General features: G+C 38.1%; 1 protein-coding gene across 2 annotated transcripts; it reads left to right on the plus strand.

Annotated features, from left to right (window-relative positions):
• The first annotated feature begins 1 nt into the window (after position 1).
• LOC139933886 (proton myo-inositol cotransporter-like) lies at positions 2–17,673 on the plus strand. Of its 2 annotated transcripts, XM_071928121.1 has the most exons (13): positions 2–301; positions 1,581–1,923; positions 2,960–3,146; positions 3,811–3,967; positions 5,004–5,206; positions 7,052–7,163; positions 8,222–8,385; positions 9,092–9,200; positions 10,110–10,357; positions 11,623–11,775; positions 13,596–13,790; positions 14,386–14,419; positions 17,066–17,673. In XM_071928121.1, the coding sequence occupies exons 2-13, from the start codon at positions 1,657–1,659 to the stop codon at positions 17,088–17,090; spliced, it is 1,854 nt and encodes a 617-aa protein (XP_071784222.1). In that variant the 5' UTR covers positions 2–301; positions 1,581–1,656; the 3' UTR covers positions 17,091–17,673. The 2 variants fall into 2 exon arrangements, with proteins under 2 accessions (XP_071784222.1, XP_071784223.1); XM_071928122.1 differs by lacking the exon at positions 14,386–14,419.
• Positions 17,674–18,785: the final 1,112 nt, after the last annotated feature.

Here is an 18,785-nt window from a genome sequence, read left to right on the forward strand (position 1 = left end):
ACAAATGTAGGTCAACATTGTTATGGTTTTAACCAATGCAATAATAGCTGTGTATTTAGTGTTAACAACAGCTGCTATTGTCAATAAATTATGCATTTGTTAGTTGGTTCACAGATGCCTATGTTGAATGTAGGATTTAGTCCTTAGGGTACTCGCCTTTAAATAATTCCAAGTTTCAGGTAAAAGCTTGTGTTTTTTGGGGGGTGATCACTGACGGCCCATCGAAAACGTGAACAGGGTAACCGAACAGAAACATATAGACGAAGTAAGGCTACAATTACGATTGTGAATGACTGGAAAGGTAAGGGAAAAGCCAGAACCTCGGGCATGAGGCATGATGACACAAATGTCTGACCTTTATTTTAATGTAATGGCTATCTTTTTAACATGTGTTTATAAAGAGGAACACATTTATTTTATAATCACTTTATTTTTTTCTTTATTTGCTAGTTTTCTTGATTCTGTTTACTAGTCATGCTTGTTGTACTACATACAACTTCAAGCATGACCTAGGGCCTATACATTTTGTATACATTTATAAACTGTATTTTAATATTGTCTTTAAAGCCATTGGACCCTTTCGGTACAGAAAAAAAATTAAAAAATCACAGATTTACAAATAATTTACAGGGTTTACAGAAGGTAATGGTGAAAGACTTCTCTTAAAATAATAGTCCACGAAATGCTTTACTTTTTCAGAAAACGGTAAAACAATATAAATTCTCGTTAGCGAGAAGTACGGATTTGTTATAAACAAATGTCATGACACGATGAAATGCGCGAAAACAGGAGTGGGTTTTCCCGTTATTTTCTCCTGACTCCGACGTCCGATTGAGCCTTAATTTCCACAGGATTGTTATTTTATATAAGTTGTGATACACAGAGTGTGGGACTTGGACAATACTGTTTACCGAAAGTGTATAATGGCTTTAAACTTGGCCGAATAAATAATACAATAAATTATACAGAATTGGTAAGAACAAAAACTTGTCTTACAAGTAACATCACACATTTACATAAAACAATGATGATGATTAGACCTACCTAGTAACTAAACTAGAGTGCTGTACTCTGAAATTTTGACATTCTCGGTCGTCCTCTTTTCAAAATGTTGACATTCTCGGTCGTACGACCGAGAATGTCAAAATTTCGAAAAAAGGAGTATTGCGGCCTAGTTACTAGGTCTAGATGATGATAGAAGAAAACATCCCTTGAAATTGTTTTGGTCTGAAATGTCATCGGATGTCATATTTGATGAGAAATAAATAAAACTAATAATATCCCATTTGGATTTCATTGCTCAGTGAGCATTTGATTAGATTTTGCAATGTTGTGCAAAATGTGTATAGGTCTGTTTTTCACTATTTTCTCTCGACCCAGATTGCCAATCGACCTTATACTTGTACAGACTACAGATTTTTTCAGTTTATATAGGCCTAAAATGGTGGATTACATAAAGTGCTTACACTACCAGCAACTGTTTTGTTAGTAAAAACCACTTCTGTTATGCACCTGAGCTTAATTGTTGATCCATCTAATGCATTATTTATGATATTGTTTAATCCATCAAAATCCCACAGAGTGATGATTAATAATGATCTACTACTAACACAGCGAGATTGAAAAACAGAATGTTGCAACGTGACCGTCAGTATTATGTATGAGATGACAGACTTATTGAAAGCAGAACCTAACATGGACAGCGATGACAGCAGAGATGGCGGCCGTTATGATCAGGGTACAACAAGTCCCCTGGTCAAGCACCCCGATACTGAACCCAAACTTACTACATTCACCAAAGCGTTGGTCACCTTTGCAGCTATTGGGGGTTTTCTCTTTGGATATGACACTGGAGTTGTCTCCGGGGCGATGATCCTCATCAAAGATGAATTCAACTTAACAACCGTCTGGGAGGAAGTTGTGGTATGTAGTCGAAATAATAATAATAATAATAATTTGGGGGGCTAATCATCCTTACTCGCAGCTAAGAGCTGAATTGCGAAGGACGTGGCTACAACATGTTCGAGAAGCAGGCATGCAAGGGCGCATTCAGCTGCCAGCCACATCAACCCTTTAGGACCACGGAGCACAGCCAAGATCGAAAGTGTTTGATTTTTTCCTGAGGGAGGAAAACCGGATAGTCTGGAAAACCCTCGTGGCACAGCAGAGAACCAACGCACAACGCAACTCACATATGGCCTAAACCGGGAATTGAACCGGGGTCACCTTGGTGAGAGGCGAGCGCTTTACGCACAAGCCAACCGTGCCACCCAAATAATAATAATGAGTAATATTCTAAATTGATCGGTCAAGGCATCTGTGCCTTTGAGCAAACAACACAGCCAAAATTGCTTCATCCTTTAGATGGGACATAAAACAGTTGGTCCCGTGTGCAGATAAAATAACCCAGTTACATTTTTCTGAAGAGAAAGGGTTTGCCCTGATGTTCTTGGCATAGTTAATTGCAAACTGTTTTAATTTATTTTACATATTTTTGAGAGAGATATCCTAACATCACAAAGCCATGCACGAACACTTCTAGATGAGGGCTAAACTTAACTGCTTAGACTATCAACCCAAATCAACTGCCACCAGGGGTACGTTCCAATTTACTCCTGTGGCTGAATAAGGGTCTCCCCCTTCACAGTGTAAGGATGTAGGCATGGGTATCATTCACTAGGAGCCTGGCTGGTAGAGCAGAATGCACCACCTTCCCAACTTTTTACGAAGCAATTATGGTTAAGTTTCTTGCTCAAGGGCACAAGTGTCATATGAGCAGGATTCTAACCAACACTCTGCTGCTGACAACCAGAGCTTGGGTCCAGTGAACTAGACTGCTCAGACACGACGCACGAAATTGCCTTGTGAAGCCTTCCCTTAACTGAGTTTAATTTTCATATCGAAGCATGCTTTATAAACGAGCAGAATTTTTTTCCATTTTTTCATTTTTTTTTTTCAGGTGAGTGTGACTATTGGTGCAGCAGCAGTGTCGGCGCTTGCTGTGGGTACATTAAACGATGTCACAGGCAGGAGACCTATGATCATTTTAGCTAGTATACTATTCATGGCTGGCGCAATCATCATGTGTTTCTCACCTAGTAAGGAAGTGCTCGTCATCGGCAGACTTGTCGTGGGTCTTGGCGTAGGTAAGGCTTTAAGAACCCCTTGAATGTGAGTTGTTTGCTAAGACACTTCTGTGTTGAATTGCCTGTAAGCATACTTGCTAAGCACAAACACATCTTGCTTAAACAGAGACTGGTTACAAGCCATTATTCCAAACGTTTTACACTCCAGCAATTGGTGCTCCACTCACTTTTTGCTGTTTAGCAGTTTTATCTGCGTTGACAGCTCTATGAAATAAGACGCTGATGGTAAAAGACACAACTACGGACCAGTCTTCTGTTTACATCAGTTGTGTTGGTAGTGTTTTTGTTAGGTTACCGTTTTCTACCTGGTCATCAGGGCTCAATTTTATGGCTCTGCTTACCGCTGAATTCTGCGCTTACAATCTCAATTCCCTGCTTACTGTTTTAGCACCAAATTTCTGCACTAGCTGGGTATTAGCAAAGCATGCCTAATATTTAACAAAAAGTATGCACGCACATAAGCATACACAACGAAAACGCAGAATTTGGCCCAGTTCTTCCTGGCACCATGCAGTACTTTTTCAAATGTGCATGACCCTGTATAACAACACTGTACAACTACCAAAAGGGTACGATTTTTGTAATGATGACATCGGGTGAATTGGGTCAGAAGAATGTATATCTTTTCTAATATTTTAACAAAGTAACTTTATTTGTGGTACAGGACTTGCATCTATGACCGTGCCGATGTACATCGCTGAAGCATCACCCACTCATCTTAGAGGTAGACTGGTTACGGTCAATCAGGTCTTTATAACTGGAGGTCAGGTCATTGCTAGCGTGATTGACGGAGCTCTGTCTTACTGGCCATGGGGATGGAGGTGAGCTTATAAGGAAGAAGGTTCTTCTGAGGTTTTTTTTTAGGGGAGTAATATTATTTCCCAGTGTTATTTTAACATTTAAAGACACTGGACACTATTGCTAGTTGTCAAAGACCAGTCTTCCCACTTGATGTATCGCAACATATGCATAAAATAACAATCCTGTGAAAATTTGAGCTCAATTGGTCGAGATATGATTAAAATAAAAAACACTCTTGTCACATGAAGTTGTGTGCTTTCGGATGGTTTATTTCGAGACCTCAAAATCTAATTCTGAGGTCTCAAATTCAACTTCATGGAAAATTACTTCTTTCTCGAAAACAACGGTAATTCAGAGGGAGCTGTTTCTCACAATCTTTTATAGTATGAACAGCTCTCCATAACTCGTTACCAAGTAAGTTTTTATGCTAAAATTTATTTTGAGTAGTTAGCAATAGTGTCCACTGCTTTTGACTGAAATAGATTTCTTTTGCTTAGCCAAACAATAGGAAAGATAGCAGAAATGGGCTAGTCTCAGAGCCACCACTATACACAAAAGGGATTACATAATGTCACAGCAAACCCTAATTACTATATAGCTTAAAGACAGTAGACACTATTGGTAATTGTCAGAGACCAGTCTTCTCACTTGGTGTATATCAACATATGCATAAATTAACAAACCAGTGAAAATTTGAGCTCGATTGGTCGTTGGAGTTGCGAGATAGGCTAACTATGAAAGAAAAAATACCCTTGTCACATGAAGTTGTGTGCTTTTAGATGCTTGATTTCGAGACCTCAAATTCTAAGCTTGAAGTCTCGAAATCAAATTAGTGGAAAGTTACTCCTTTCTCAAAAACTACGTCACTTCAGAGGGAGCCGTTTCTCACAACGTTTTATACTATCAACCTCATCCTATTACTCTTTACCAAGTGAGGTTTTATGCTGATAATTATTTTGAGTAACTACCAATAGTGTCCACTGCCTTTAAACACTCTTCATTTTTTGTTTTAAAAAGTATGCAATAATGCATCTAATTATTGTATCATTCCTTTAGGTTGATGCTAGGATTAGGGGCAGTACCAGCTGCTATACAGCTAGTTGGCTTCATCTTTCTACCTGAGAGCCCTCGTTGGCTCATTCTGCACCATCATCACGAGAAGGCAAGGAGGGTTCTGACCCTGGTATACGGCAAGGGTAGCCCCTACATCGACAGCGAGTATGAGAATATTAGCAGAAGTGCAGCACAGCAAGATAAAGGTGAAGACATGACAATTTTATTTGCTTTATAGTGAAAGGGATCCTTAAAGAATTGAATGAAAAGTTCCCTATATCTAACCATTACCCCATCCCTAACCACATCTCTAACCCTAGTGTGGCAGCGAGTATGAGATTATAAGCAGAAGTTCAACACAACAAGATATTAACCTAAGCCTAAACCTAACCGTACCCCCATCCCTAACTACATCTCTAACCCTAATTCAGCAGCAAGTATGAGAATATAAGCAGAAGTTCAACACAACAAGATATTAACCTAAGCCTATACCTAAATAACCCCCATCCCTAATGACATCTCTAACCCTAGTTTGGCAGCGAGTATGAGATTATAAGCAGAAGTTCAACACAACAAGATATTAACCTAAGCCTAAACCTAACCGTACCCCCCCCATCCCTAACTACATCTCTAACCCTAGTTTAGCAGCAAGTATGAGAATATAAGCAGATGTTCAACACAACAAGATATTAACCTAAACCTAACCTTACCCTATCCCAAACCACATCTATAACCCAGATTTGACAGCAAGCCTTAAATATAAGCAGAAGCACAGCACAAAAAGATAAAGGTGAAGAGGGATCCCTAAAAAATAAAGAATTTAAGGAAAAGTTCCCCAAAACCTAAACCTACTCTAACCCCATTTTTAACCACAACCCTAACCCTGCATTGAAGTAAAATCGCACTGTATGTCCACTTTACAGGGAGAGGGATCCTTACAAAATAAAGAATCAAAGAAAAAGTAGTATCTTAAACCTAAACCTTGACCTAACACTAACCACATTTTGAACCCATCCCTAACCCTGTATTGACAGGGAGCCTAAAAATAAAAGCAGCACAGCACATGAAGGTGGAGATATACATAATGATAAAAACATTATTCACTTAACAGGGAGAGGGATCCTTAAAGAATAAAGAATCAAAGGAAATTTTATCAAAACCTAACCCTAAACCTAACCCCAACCCAATCCCTAACCCTGCATGAACAGCGAGCCTAATTTAGGCGGAAGCACAGCATATCAAGATGAGAAGGTGAAGAGATAATTTTAAAGAGACCCTTAAAAAATCTAGGTAATGGTCCCTACACCTAACCTTAAACAGCCAGTAAAGGATGATCTCAAATATACAGATATTACAGTTTTCTAATAGCTGGAGTCCCTAGGAAACATTAAAAAAATATAACGAGTCTCTTACCTTACGTTAAAACATGGTAAAAATGGTTTTTCTACAGAATGCTTCTATAGCAAATTATTGAAACACGCAGGGTCAAACAAACCTGCGCGACAAAGGAGTCGTGACGTCAGTGGCGGCTATTTGGTGTTGAAAATAGCGCCCTCAGTTTGCCAAAGCTGGAGAACTGTGTTCACATCCAATTAGGGGAATATCGTCACTGGCATCAAGAGGTCATTATAATGGATAAGCTGGGTTTGACTCTCGGCTGAAAAAGCCGCGCGGCCGGGTGCATTTTTGACTCGAGTTATTCTTTACTAAATGCAAGTGTTGAGAGTAAAATGGTTATTAACCGGTATCTACGATGTATATTTGGCCATAAAAAGGTAATAGTTGAAATATTGAGATCATCCTTTATTCGCTCTTTTTAAAGAGCCTTAAAAAACCTAGTTGTTGAATCCAACCTCATCTTTTGGTTACAATCCTCAACCCTAACTCTTATCCTAACCCCAACCCTAACCCTAATCCTAGTCCTAACCCTAAACCTAGTCCTTACCATACAGCAACAGCGAGCATGATGATAAGCGGAAGAGGTAGGTAGAAAGATCAGAATTATTACATAATGCACTTAGTGATTCTGTGTAATTCTTATTTTTCCCTAGGAAAGCAATGGGTGATTCTAAGGATTTTAAGGACCCCGGCCGTTCTTCGAGCCGTAATTGTTGGCTGTGGTCTTCAGATGTTTCAACAGTTAGTGGGAATAAATACAGTCATGTAAGAACATTGCTTACAAGTTTAGACTTATAACCCAAGAACATAAACCCAATTGTTATCCTAGTGTTTTTGGCTCATATATTTTGTACTCTTTTCATTGTATTGGTAAATATGTATGTATTTTCAACAAAATCATCAATGAAATAATGAAAACCAGAAAACAAACATGTTTTGGTACTGAAAAGAAGTCATACTTTTTAAAAGGGGTATTTTTTCTACACTTTGTTGAAAGAAAGACTTAACTTTTTTGAAACGAGTAACATCTGCACATTGCACACTGAAAACAGTTTGTGAAAACATACAGCTCTAAATATTTTGTTTCTCAAAAAGGAGACATTTGAATAAATGTAGTTCTTGCTAAAAAAAAGTATTGAAAAAAAACGCTTTTAAGGCAATAGGACAGTATACCTCTGTTTTTTGGAACCGTTTAACAGATATTACCATTAATTATAAGAGAGACTATCGCACATAAACTGTCCCTTTATGGACACTATTGCTAATTGTCAAAGACCAGTCTTCTCACTTGGTGGATCTCAACAATAACATATGCATAAAATAACAAACCTGTGAAAATTTGAGCTCAATTGGTCGTTGAAGTTGCGAGATAATAATGAAAGAAAGACAAAACACCCTTGTTACATGAAGTCGTGTGCTTTCAGATGCTTGAGTTCGAGACCTCAAATTCTAAATCTGAGGCCTTGAAATCAAAATCGTGGAAAATTACTTCTTCCTCGAAAACTGCATTACTTCACAGGGAGCTGTTTCCCACAATGTTTTATACTATCAACAGCTCTTAATTACTTGTAACCAAGTAAGTTTTTGATTTTTGGGGTTGAACAAAGAATTGACTAGAGTGGGATTCGAACCAACGACCTCCGGATTAACATGTCGGCGCTCTACCAACTGAGCTATCTAGCCCTATATTGGCGGTGTCCCTATTTTGTCAATATCTTTGTTCGGGGGTGCCGAAGTAAGTTTTTATGCTAACAATTATTTTGAGTAATTACCAATAGTGTCCACTGCCTTTATAACTAGCAATGATGTTGTGACTTTTGCAGGTACTATAGTGCAACTATTATCCGTATGTCTGGAGTACAAGATAACTCCACAGTCATCTGGCTTGCAGCAGTGGTAGCGTTTTGCAACTTCCTCTTCTCGCTGGTTGGTCTTTATTTGGTAGAGAAGGTGGGAAGACGCATTCTTACTCTTGGAAGTCTCTTAGGTTTGTAAACAACAACAACAACACCACCAACTACAACAACACACAGAGGGACTTATTAAAAAAATTGTCCCCCCATACACCGATTTGTGTATACTCAGTACTTACCCCGAGTCCTTTGAAAAAATATCACAGGCATGTTACTCAGCTGGGATTCAAACCCACGACCCTTGCAATTCTAGAGCAGTGTCTTACCAAGTAGACCACCGAGATTGTCCGGTAGCTAGAGGCAGTTTGAATCCATTGTTTGTCAGCGGGTACACAGAGGGACTAGTTTTACTTTGGTTCATTTGTGTATGTTTATAACTTTCCTTACAAGTTTTCTGCCTTTTGTAGAGCACATCACTTTATTTATTAATTTTACTAGAAACTGCGCGGACACGACGCCCTATCAAGCAGCAAACAATTAACTATACCCCTAGCAACAGATGAACTACCCCATGGCAACTGATCTACTATCCTATGGCAGCTGATGTACTATACCCATAGCAACAGCAGCTTCATATTGTACCTTTATGTCTACGTATAGTTTATGTACGGGGTGTTATAAAACAAATACTGACTGCTTTTACTTGTGCTATGGTTGAAAACCACGACTCCCTGTCTCTGTGTTCCTCGGGCATGATTGTGTTTCTCTTTCTTATTTACTAAAATGCTTCTTATTTTGATTGCAATACACTGACGCTTCTTAGTTGATATTTCACTATAGGTGTTGCATTCAGCCTGTCATTCCTCGGTGTTGGATTCCTGTTAATGTCCATCAACTCTCCTGTTGTTACTCAAACATACCCGCAAGCTGGTGTCTGTAACACATACCAGTAAGTACAGATGTATCTCTTATCAATTCTGTCCATCATGGTATCAGAATTGCGACGAGCGTTGTGACCTACAGGTCTAAAGATACCTGTGTGGAGAAGATCACACAGCATTGGGGCATAGCCCTCCCCCCTCCTCCCTCCTTCTTGCCCCCAATGCTGGTTTGACCAGTATTGGGGCAGAACCCTCCACCTTCCCGCTCCTCCCTCCCCCCCCCCTCCTCCCTCCTTCTTTCCCCCAAATGCACAACAAATTAATTATGTCTGGAGAAGACTCAAGCTGTCAGAAATGCATTTAACTACAGGGGAAAGAGTGTTTGAAATTTATCTTTGAAATGTTTAATTTGGACTTGTACAAAAAACAAAAATCATATAGTCCTGAAAAGCTCCTCACTCAGTACTAGTAACACAGTGACCTAAATATCAGGGGTGTCCGACAAACAAGCTTGCTTTTAGGAGACACCCACCACTTGATCATTTCACTCTTCATAAAGTATAATATGTGTATCATTTTGTGGAAAAAAAAACAGATGGTTGAGTGGAAACAAACTGAGCTAAACTGAACTGAACTGAACTGAACTGAACTGATATATATATATATATATGTACTGTTTAATGTTTCATACACAACTCTTAGGCAAGTTTGAAGACAGATTACCCAAGTTTAATTTCCTGGCTCTGCTAACCGCAGAATTCTGCGCTAACATCTCGTAGAATGATGTGCTTTGCAGGACACTAGAAGTACTGTTTTTCTTGTTTAACAGAGCCATAAAATTGGACCCGGATGGTATATATAAATATATGAACTTTTTCAAAATTTAACACACATCACTCTAAGAAATCTGTTTTTGGCATCCTTCCACCTTGTCGTCCTACTAATAATTTTGTCCCTCTCTCATTCTACTACAACAGTGACTGTCAGCAGTGTATCTTGGAAGACCAGTGCGGATTCTGTTTTGAGCTGGACCAGAATAAAGTGGTCAACAACAGTTCTTGTCTACCTGTGAATAACACCAACTTAAACTATGCGACAGTTGGTCCTTGCTCTGTGAGGGAGAAAGGACCCAAAGCCCCTGAATGGGCTATGGAGTATTGCCCAACGTCATTCGGTCCCATGGCTATGGTTGGACTTGTTATTTATCTGATTTCGTTCGCTCCGGGTGAGTGTAGCATGGAAGTTTTGGTACACAGATTTAATAATAATAATATCTAGTTCTTATATATATTGCTGTCTCAATGCACTTTACATTAGTGCCCTGATCATTGAGCCAATAACATTCCGGTAATCTTTCTCAGCTTCCTGGGAGTATACAGCCCTTAGCTGCAGTATGGCACTAGTGGCTAATCACAAATTAGTATGCGTGACATGGATGGCATCATGGCTGGTAACCTCATCCTGCTAAGCAAATATTTTAAAATGTCAATTTGTAAATGGACATTTGGGGTTTCATAGAGATTCTAAGCCAAACCTTTCTCTTAACACATTTCAATGCATTTTAATTAATAAATAATAATAATAATAATAATAATAAAACTTATAATAAGACTTGTAATGCGCACGTATCCACCCTGCTGGGTGTTCCAGTCGCAATTTTCTGGGAGTCTCCAGTCAAGCTTGCTTATCATTCTATCATTTGGCATTGTAGTCAGTTTCAAAGTGAGCCTGTAGCTCCCTCTATGGCTGACGCTCTACCTACATCAGTTGCGCTTTACACATGTGAAATATGCCCCACACACCCACAGGATTGCAATGCATAAAAACCTTTGTAGTCGGGGAACAAGACCTAAGATGGCAATCTTGGAAATAGACTTTGCGTGCGTATTCAATAACTGAGACCAGTTAATGTGGGCAAAATTGTTCTCTTTACAAATAAAAGGCAGTGGACACTATTGGTAATTACTCAAAATAATTATCAGCATAAAACCCTACTTGGTAACGAGTAATGGGGAGAGGTTGGTAGTATAAACAATTTTGAGAAACGGCTCCCTCTGAAGTGCCATATAGTTGTCGAGAAAGAGGTAATTTTTCACGAATTTGATTTTGAGACCTCAAGTTTAGAATTTGAGGTCTTGAAATCAAGCACCTGAAAGCACACAACTTCATGTGACAAGGGTGTTTTTTTCTGTCATAGTTATCTCGCAACTCCGACGACCAATCAAGCTCAAATTTTCACAGGTTTGTTATTTTATGCATATGTTGAGATACAGCAAGTGAGAAGACTGGTCTTTGACATTGACCAATAGTGTCCACTGGCTTTAAAGCAACGTGCAAAAATGTTTGAATATTCACAAGACTTGCGTACAAACCCGTTTGGAAGAGCAAAAAAAACTTAACCGAATCCTCTCTGAGTAATTATTTCTTCACACCCAACTGGACAGGATAACTTCAGCTGATTATGTAAACATAATTTGGTTTTAATTATAGGTATGGGTCCAATGCCATGGACAGTGAATTCAGAGATCTATCCCCATTGGGCTCGAAGTACAGGTAACTCATTGTCCGCAATGACCAACTGGCTCTTCAACCTTCTCATCTCAATGACGTTCTTAAGTCTGACTGAGCAAATCACCAGACAAGGTGGGTTCATCCAGGTCTAGACTCAGGTAGAGCTCTGCGGTTTGTGGATACTATTATTTAATATTCAGAGTTAGCGCCAAATTTCTGTGTTTGCTGTATTAGCAAATGGTAATGGTATCAAGATAAAGTTTCCACAAGCAGAAGCAAAAGGAACTTGCTTACCTGTGGAATACGTTTATGCTAAGGGCAGATTCTTTTGTTAGCACAGATGCACATTTGTTCACTTACATTTAAGCAGAGTTGTGACCTTAACTAAGTTTTTTTTTCTGCAGCAGAATAAGAATTTATCCACAAGTTTGGCTTAAAGTGACAAATACAAAGTACAATTCAACTGCATGAAAATTAGACATAAGTGAAACAATGCCCTGGGTTTGGGGAATTGAGCTAAAGCATTTGGTAGAGTATAATGATCCACACAAATCCACTCAAAATTGAGTGGTTTTCCTGTTACCTTGTGAACTAACGGGGTCCACCATTTAGGAGCACCAATTGTTTGACTCCACAAAATGGCAGAAGCTTTCAAATGCTTTTTATAGCTCAAAGCGACCAATCCAAGGCATTATTGACCTTCCCATTGTTGATAAACAAACAGAGCTAGTTGGTATGGTTGGCTGAATGTTAGTAAAACATTCAATCATGTCAACAGATGTTCTGACCAAATTCAACAAGTTTTTTGCAACTGTTCAACTAAATAAAATATCTCCTGTGATTGGTTGCTTTGTTTCCAACAATTTCAACACATTATTTTTGATTAGTTGTGTGACATTGTTACAAACTGTGGCCTTTTTTTTTTTTGCATTGATGTCTTTCCATAGTTTTCCAACCTCGGTTGGCAAAACCTTAGGCTGTGACGTTGTGATAGAAGGGCTATATAAATCATAGAGTTATATATAAGAACTAGAGGGCGTAGTGGCCTATATACGCGCCCCGGCATGCGCGCAGACGGCCATTTTCTAAGTTGACAAAACAGCCATCTCACATCGTGTGTTTGTGCTGCCATTTTGTAAGTTGAACAAACAGCATCACTTGAGCGTTCAATAAAAAAAACCTCAAACGTGTATTTCAAATTCAACGCGCGTATAGAATGGCGTGCTTGTCATCTTGCGGTCCCGTCGCGTTTGTGCAAGCGGCATCACCAGTGCGCCCTCTAGTTCTTATATATAACTCTATGATATAAATCCAGTCCTTTTATAAACTGCTCACACAAAGTTAGGAAACTTTTTGTAATCAAGTATATCGTTATTATTTATTACTCTCTTTGTAAATATTATATTATCAGCATTTATTAGCAATTTTGTGTCACTGTGTGTGAACAAACAGGTTGACACTGTAATTCCAACAAGCAAGACAACTTCCTGCTCTTAATCCACTTTATTGAGACAAGCATTTCTGTAAATACCCAAACAAGTTGTCTTTCAAGAAATGGGGGCTAATTGTGTGTGGAGTTCTCACTGGTGCAAATCTTTGTGTAAATCATTCATGGTTCTGTAGCTTGACCGGTTTGATTACCTATTGACTGTTTAGCACAGATAATGGTAATTTTGGCACATTTGATTTGTGACTTTGCCTCATTGTCATTCATGTAACCAAATTCAGCAATATGTAATCATTGCAAATGTGGTATCATTTAAAAGAACAATTCAGCTTTGCATTGATAATATAACACATACAAAGACAGTCATGAATAATAAGGTTATATTTTATTAAAAAAAGTTTCTTAAATTTTTGTGAGCAGTTTACAATGACCATTGTTGCACCTAACGGATAGTCTAATTTGTAGAAATTGACAAAACTCTTGGATGGTTGTTTTCCAAACACAGGCACGTTTTTTATGTACAGTGGTATCGCAGTAGTGGGTCTAGTGCTGATCTACTGGCTACTACCTGAGACCAAAGGACGACCCTTGGAAGAAGTGATTGACGTCTTTAAGAAGCCTTGGTGTTGTGCAGGCCAGTATTCAACAGGTTCCCCCTACAGTCCATTAGGAGGCTCCACCAACTCTAGCAATGATCAAGGTATTTATCTTTAGTTTGATTAACGATAATAATCCAAGCACTTCTATAGTGACTTGGAAAGATGTATCACAACGCTTTCGTAAACAAAAAATATGTATTACGAAAATACAGCAAAGGACAAATAGTGAAACAGCAAACAAGAAAATAGAGAAACAGCAAACTAAAAGTTTGAAACAGCATTTTGGGAGAAAGTCAAATAGGAAAAAAATGCCTACAATTCATGACATGATGAGTTTTTAGTGATTTTTATATTCAGCATAAAAAATAAATGGTGTTTGGATTTCAGAAATTTTGTGAATTTTAGATCAGCAGACACGCTCAATAGAAAACAAGAAATAAAGTTACATTAGTGTTAAAACATCAAGAAATGACTGTATGTTTAGTATGTTTTAAACAAAACACGGGAGAATGACCTAAAACAACAGGATGAATTTTCTGCCAGAATTTTAATATAGAAAACACAATACTTATTTTGTATGATCTTAAACATTATGATGCAAATAAAAAGTACTTTAAAGTAGCTGACATGGTTGCTTTCAAAACATTGAGAAAACTATGGTAAATATAATGCACTCTCCCTTGGTTATCTCCCAAGCTGAAACAGAGTTAGAATGCTACCAGGCTCAGGGGTAAAGTTTCTTGTTCAGATCAACCAATCCCTTAATCCGTTTTGTTAATCCGCTCTCTTAATCCGTTCTCTTAATCCATTCTCTTAATCCATTCTCTTAATCGGGTGAGATTAATGGTAGCATCTGTGTGAATCTCTTTTTAGTGGTTTACAACTTAATCAATGCAATCATCAGGGCCCAATTTCATAAAGCCTGAAAGCACAAAAATTTGCTTAGCATGAAATTTCTTCCTTGATAAAAACAGGATTACCAACCAAATTTTCATTTGTTGCATATTGCTTGATACTGGTATTTCAAATGTTGTTTGCTAAATCCTGAAAATCATGTGGAAATTTGGTTGGTGTACTGGTTTTTATCAAGGAAGACATTTCATGCTAAGCAAATTTGGTGCTTCCAGGCTTAATGAAATTGGGCCCTGTATGCTGATTTTGTGCTTACTGTTAGCAGGCATAATATTCTTCCTACTCTAGTCTGATATCTGATTTTTCCTTTCTTTTGGAAAATCAGAAAAACTGTGATTAAATAATCTGAAAAGACTACTCTAAATGAACAAATAAGCCCTTGTGCTCAAAAAAGGTTTTCAATTTTTTTTTTCAAGGGCCATATATCATGCCTTTGTTAAGAGTTTTCATTTCACTGCTAACCACGTGAAAAGGCATGCTAACCTTTGGTGCCAGCTTACTGTATGAAAATTAATTATGTAACAATACAAGTCCATGGTGAACTTGCATGCTGGAAGCCTTCTTTTCTTGCTAACCTGTGAAATATTCTAAAGCTTAAGCAAATTTGTCTGAGTATATACTTTGTCTGAGGAATGGATTTTGGAGTGGTTCTGTATGGTCAGTCAATATGTTATACTTATTGGTTTTGTTTCATAAAACAACATAAAAACTAATGCATAGTATGGCAATCGATGGGTTGAATTGCACCGGTACAATACATAACATTTCTTTTAAAGTAGCTTAAAGGTTAAACACACATTTTGTAAAAGCAAGCAATTATAAACAACTAACAGTCAACCAACACAATACCATTAAGAAAGCGAATGGAAAAACAAAAGGGAACAAAGACGAATTCACACAATCAAAGGTACACATTGATGATAGGAAAACCATCATCACAATCCATTCAGACCCAAGCAGGGTTTAAAAAAGGGGGAAATTAAAAAGAGGTTTTTAAGAAACTGTTAAGACTGTATCCCAAAGCGCCCGCCATGCTGACCTTGCCCGATTCCATAAGCAGTGTACAGAGGGATCAACAAACATTTCACAGTTTGAGAACCCGCGTCTATTTTTACCCAACCTGTGCAATCTTTGTAAATATTGGCAGCAAATGGTGGTTTCCCTCAGACACCCTTCTTTTGCTTTGCTCTGAACTCCTTTTGTCCCGGTGTAGGCATTTGGGTGTAGAGATATTTGTAGGACAGCTTTTATCCGGGCCATGTTTGTTGTACCAAGGACTACCTGTGCTAGTAAGTGTTGGGTGTTTTTGACAACTTGCTAAACTTCATCGTTTTTTTCTTAGTTTTGTTTTTCTATGTAATCTGTTTTGGTTGATATGGGCTGTTCATGCTCAAGCAATGTCTTTTTAGGTTCGTAACAGTTTGCAAAAAAATAGTGATTGGCCTGACGCTTCGACCATAGCAGAGTCTTTCTTGATTTCTTGATTGTTTGTTCCGTTTACATAAAGTATAAAAATGTAAGTTTGAATGAATGAATGAAAAAAGACTCTGCGAGGGTCGAACTGATGGCAATTAACTTTTTGTTACATTAATACCGTTAGTCCATTCAGTTGGTAAGTTGTTTGCAACAGCTAATTCTATTTTCTACTTTATAAAATGTGCAGACAAATTTCTGCTAAGCATGAGAAGCATTCAGCAACAATACATTTGACACTCATTAATCTAAACCATGTCTTTTTGGCAATCTCTTCTGAATTCTCCAAAGTACATTAGTAATCTTAGGTAATACCCCAAGCCAATATGTTAGGACTTTATAAGATTGGTATGTCTGTTCCAACGATCAGCAATTTTGACTTGGGCCTGTAATCCCCAAATCCCACAAAGTCAGAAAACTTCCTGAAAGAGCCTTTATGATTAGCCCACCTTGTTGAGCTGTAATGGCTCCGCTTTTAACATCGGTCTCATCACTGTCACCATTACAGCCCACCTTCGATACATGTCTTAAACGCTAAGTTTTCAAAGACGTAAAATGGGAGGTAGTTTGATTGCAAATTTCTCCCATTTAAAAAAGTCCTGTACTACTCCAACATACCTCATTTTGTTCCTTACATCTGTGGAATTACTATAACACATAACAGGGGTTACTAAATGGTGACTTTGTCCAGATGTGATTGATTTGAAAATTGGTCCCAAAACGTGTACAAATGTGACATGTTCTTGGGCGCCGCCATCTTTTAATGATTCTCCCCCTGTTGTAATGGTGACAGTGATGAGACCGATGTTAAAAGCGGAGCCATTACAGCTCAACAAGGTGGGCTACTTTTTGATATAATGGGATTCTGATGAAATTTGGACTGTCTAAGACGTCAACTTTACCAACTTGACAAACAGCATGCTAGATGTCTTGATCTTTGTAATAACAATCAACTAACCTTCTGTCTTTATTTTGTTCTTTTGTCTCACAGATCAAAGGAGGCAACTTCTAAATGATGTGGATTGATGAGGAAATATAGTGTTTTTCATATTATTGTTGGTTTATTAAAAACAACCAAAGGCTGAATTGTGTTTAAAAAATTCAAGAGATACTTTAAAAAGATAAAAATATTACAACTTAATCTTATTCTACCTTTTTAAAGTGAAATGATAGAATGCTAAGACCAAAGTAACTTTTCATGTTTTAATTTATTTGTTAATCATTATGCCGAGTGACATTATGGCTTCTTATTTGATTGTAGTGCCTTTAAAACAAATGTTTATGTTCAATCAGGTTTTTAGGTTTTTTTTCTTGTCATCTAAAATTTATTTGACATAATTTTCTTAAAGACAAAGCACACCAAGCCGTCAGTTATTTACATTTTGACTTATTTTACTGTTGGAAAGAGCTGTGGAGTGCTTTTAATTTTACGACCATTGTTATAGAAACGACCTCATTTAAAGTCATGTGTAGCTTTTGTGAAAGTATAAAAATAAAACCCTGCCTTAAAGCAGTATTTATTAATAATAACTACTTCCAAATCACGTTGTATATATATATTTTTTTTAAATGGTGTATCTATGGTGAAATAAATGTAATTTAAGCAAAACTTTATTAACTCAAAGTTAGCATGTTTTCTGCTTGTCGTCAGTTAAGGTTGATTTCAAAAGGAGCTTAGATTGATCTTAACTGCAAATCAAAGTGGTGGTAGTAACAACTCATCTTAAGGTGAATGTTAGTGCTTTGTGTCCTGTAACTTTACCCGCGCTTAGACATTTTAACTGTTGATATGACGCATTGGTTTCTATACCATGCCTAACCAGCCGCCCGTTAACAAAAATATTCCCATACTAGGCCTATACTTAAACCATAGAGAAAGGAACGTTTCCTTCATCCCCGCTAAAATCCTTAAGAGACGAACGCCTGGGATTCGTAGAATCACAGAGAGTAGAGCTCGCGCCTACGGCGTTCTATATCTTTGGTAGAATACAATGAAGTCCCAGGGTAGGATTATGTAACAAGTCTGCTCTTTTACTCATTTACAGCAGTTTTTTTGTTGCGTAATACAACCTTTGTGCGTACTGCGAGCTACCAATTCAATCCTTATTAGCCTTGGTAGTGTGATATTGTTCCACCCATGATCCCATCACGGTCCATTTTTTGTAATGCAGGAAGTTGCTTTCCCAGCCTCTGCCCTTGCAGTCAACTGGAAGTTACACCCACAGATTATAGAGCGCCGCAAGGCGCAAGATGAGGAACTGAAGTTTTATCTGTTGTTGGAACATGAAATACGCATGTGCACCATTTCAGCAAGTAAATGTTTTGTTTCCCATTGATAGGAATGGTCATTGTCTGCACTGATCTATTGTTGTATCAAAAGAGTTACTTGCCGAAATGGCATCCAGTGGGATTTCACATTTCAGCCCGAGTTTCTCATCTTGCGCGTTGCGGCGCTCTATAATCTTTGGTTACACCAAAGTGCATACGTTCTTCACAAAGATATCTCACAAAACAACCCAGGTTGCACCACTTGGAAACTCGAAAGCTCAATGAGTTATCGATGATAAATTGATAACAGTGGGGACATAGGCGTGTTTTCTTTCCACCAACATGTTTTTGTTCAATATACTGGGGCACGTCTCTGCATCGACTGCAGCATGCAACGTACTCCTAGAACTTCGAGGTACGTTCCACTATCGTCTCCGCTAACT

The sequence above is a fragment of the Asterias amurensis genome, chromosome 2 (genome assembly GCF_032118995.1).
Source record: "Asterias amurensis chromosome 2, ASM3211899v1".
In the NCBI taxonomy this organism is placed as follows: domain Eukaryota; kingdom Metazoa; phylum Echinodermata; class Asteroidea; order Forcipulatida; family Asteriidae; genus Asterias; species Asterias amurensis.

What these genes read in the sequence shown, in the direction of transcription:
- LOC139933886 (XM_071928121.1), top strand. Translation starts at nt 1,657, where the DNA reads ATGTATGAGATGACAGACTTATTGAAAGCAGAACCTAACATGGACAGC. An exon ending in TGTCGTGGGTCTTGGCGTAG is followed by an intron (nt 3,147 to 3,810) that starts GTAAGGCTTTAA and finishes TTTGTGGTACAG; the next exon opens with GACTTGCATCTATGACCGTG. An exon ending in TACTCTTGGAAGTCTCTTAG is followed by an intron (nt 8,386 to 9,091) that starts GTTTGTAAACAA and finishes ATTTCACTATAG; the next exon opens with GTGTTGCATTCAGCCTGTCA.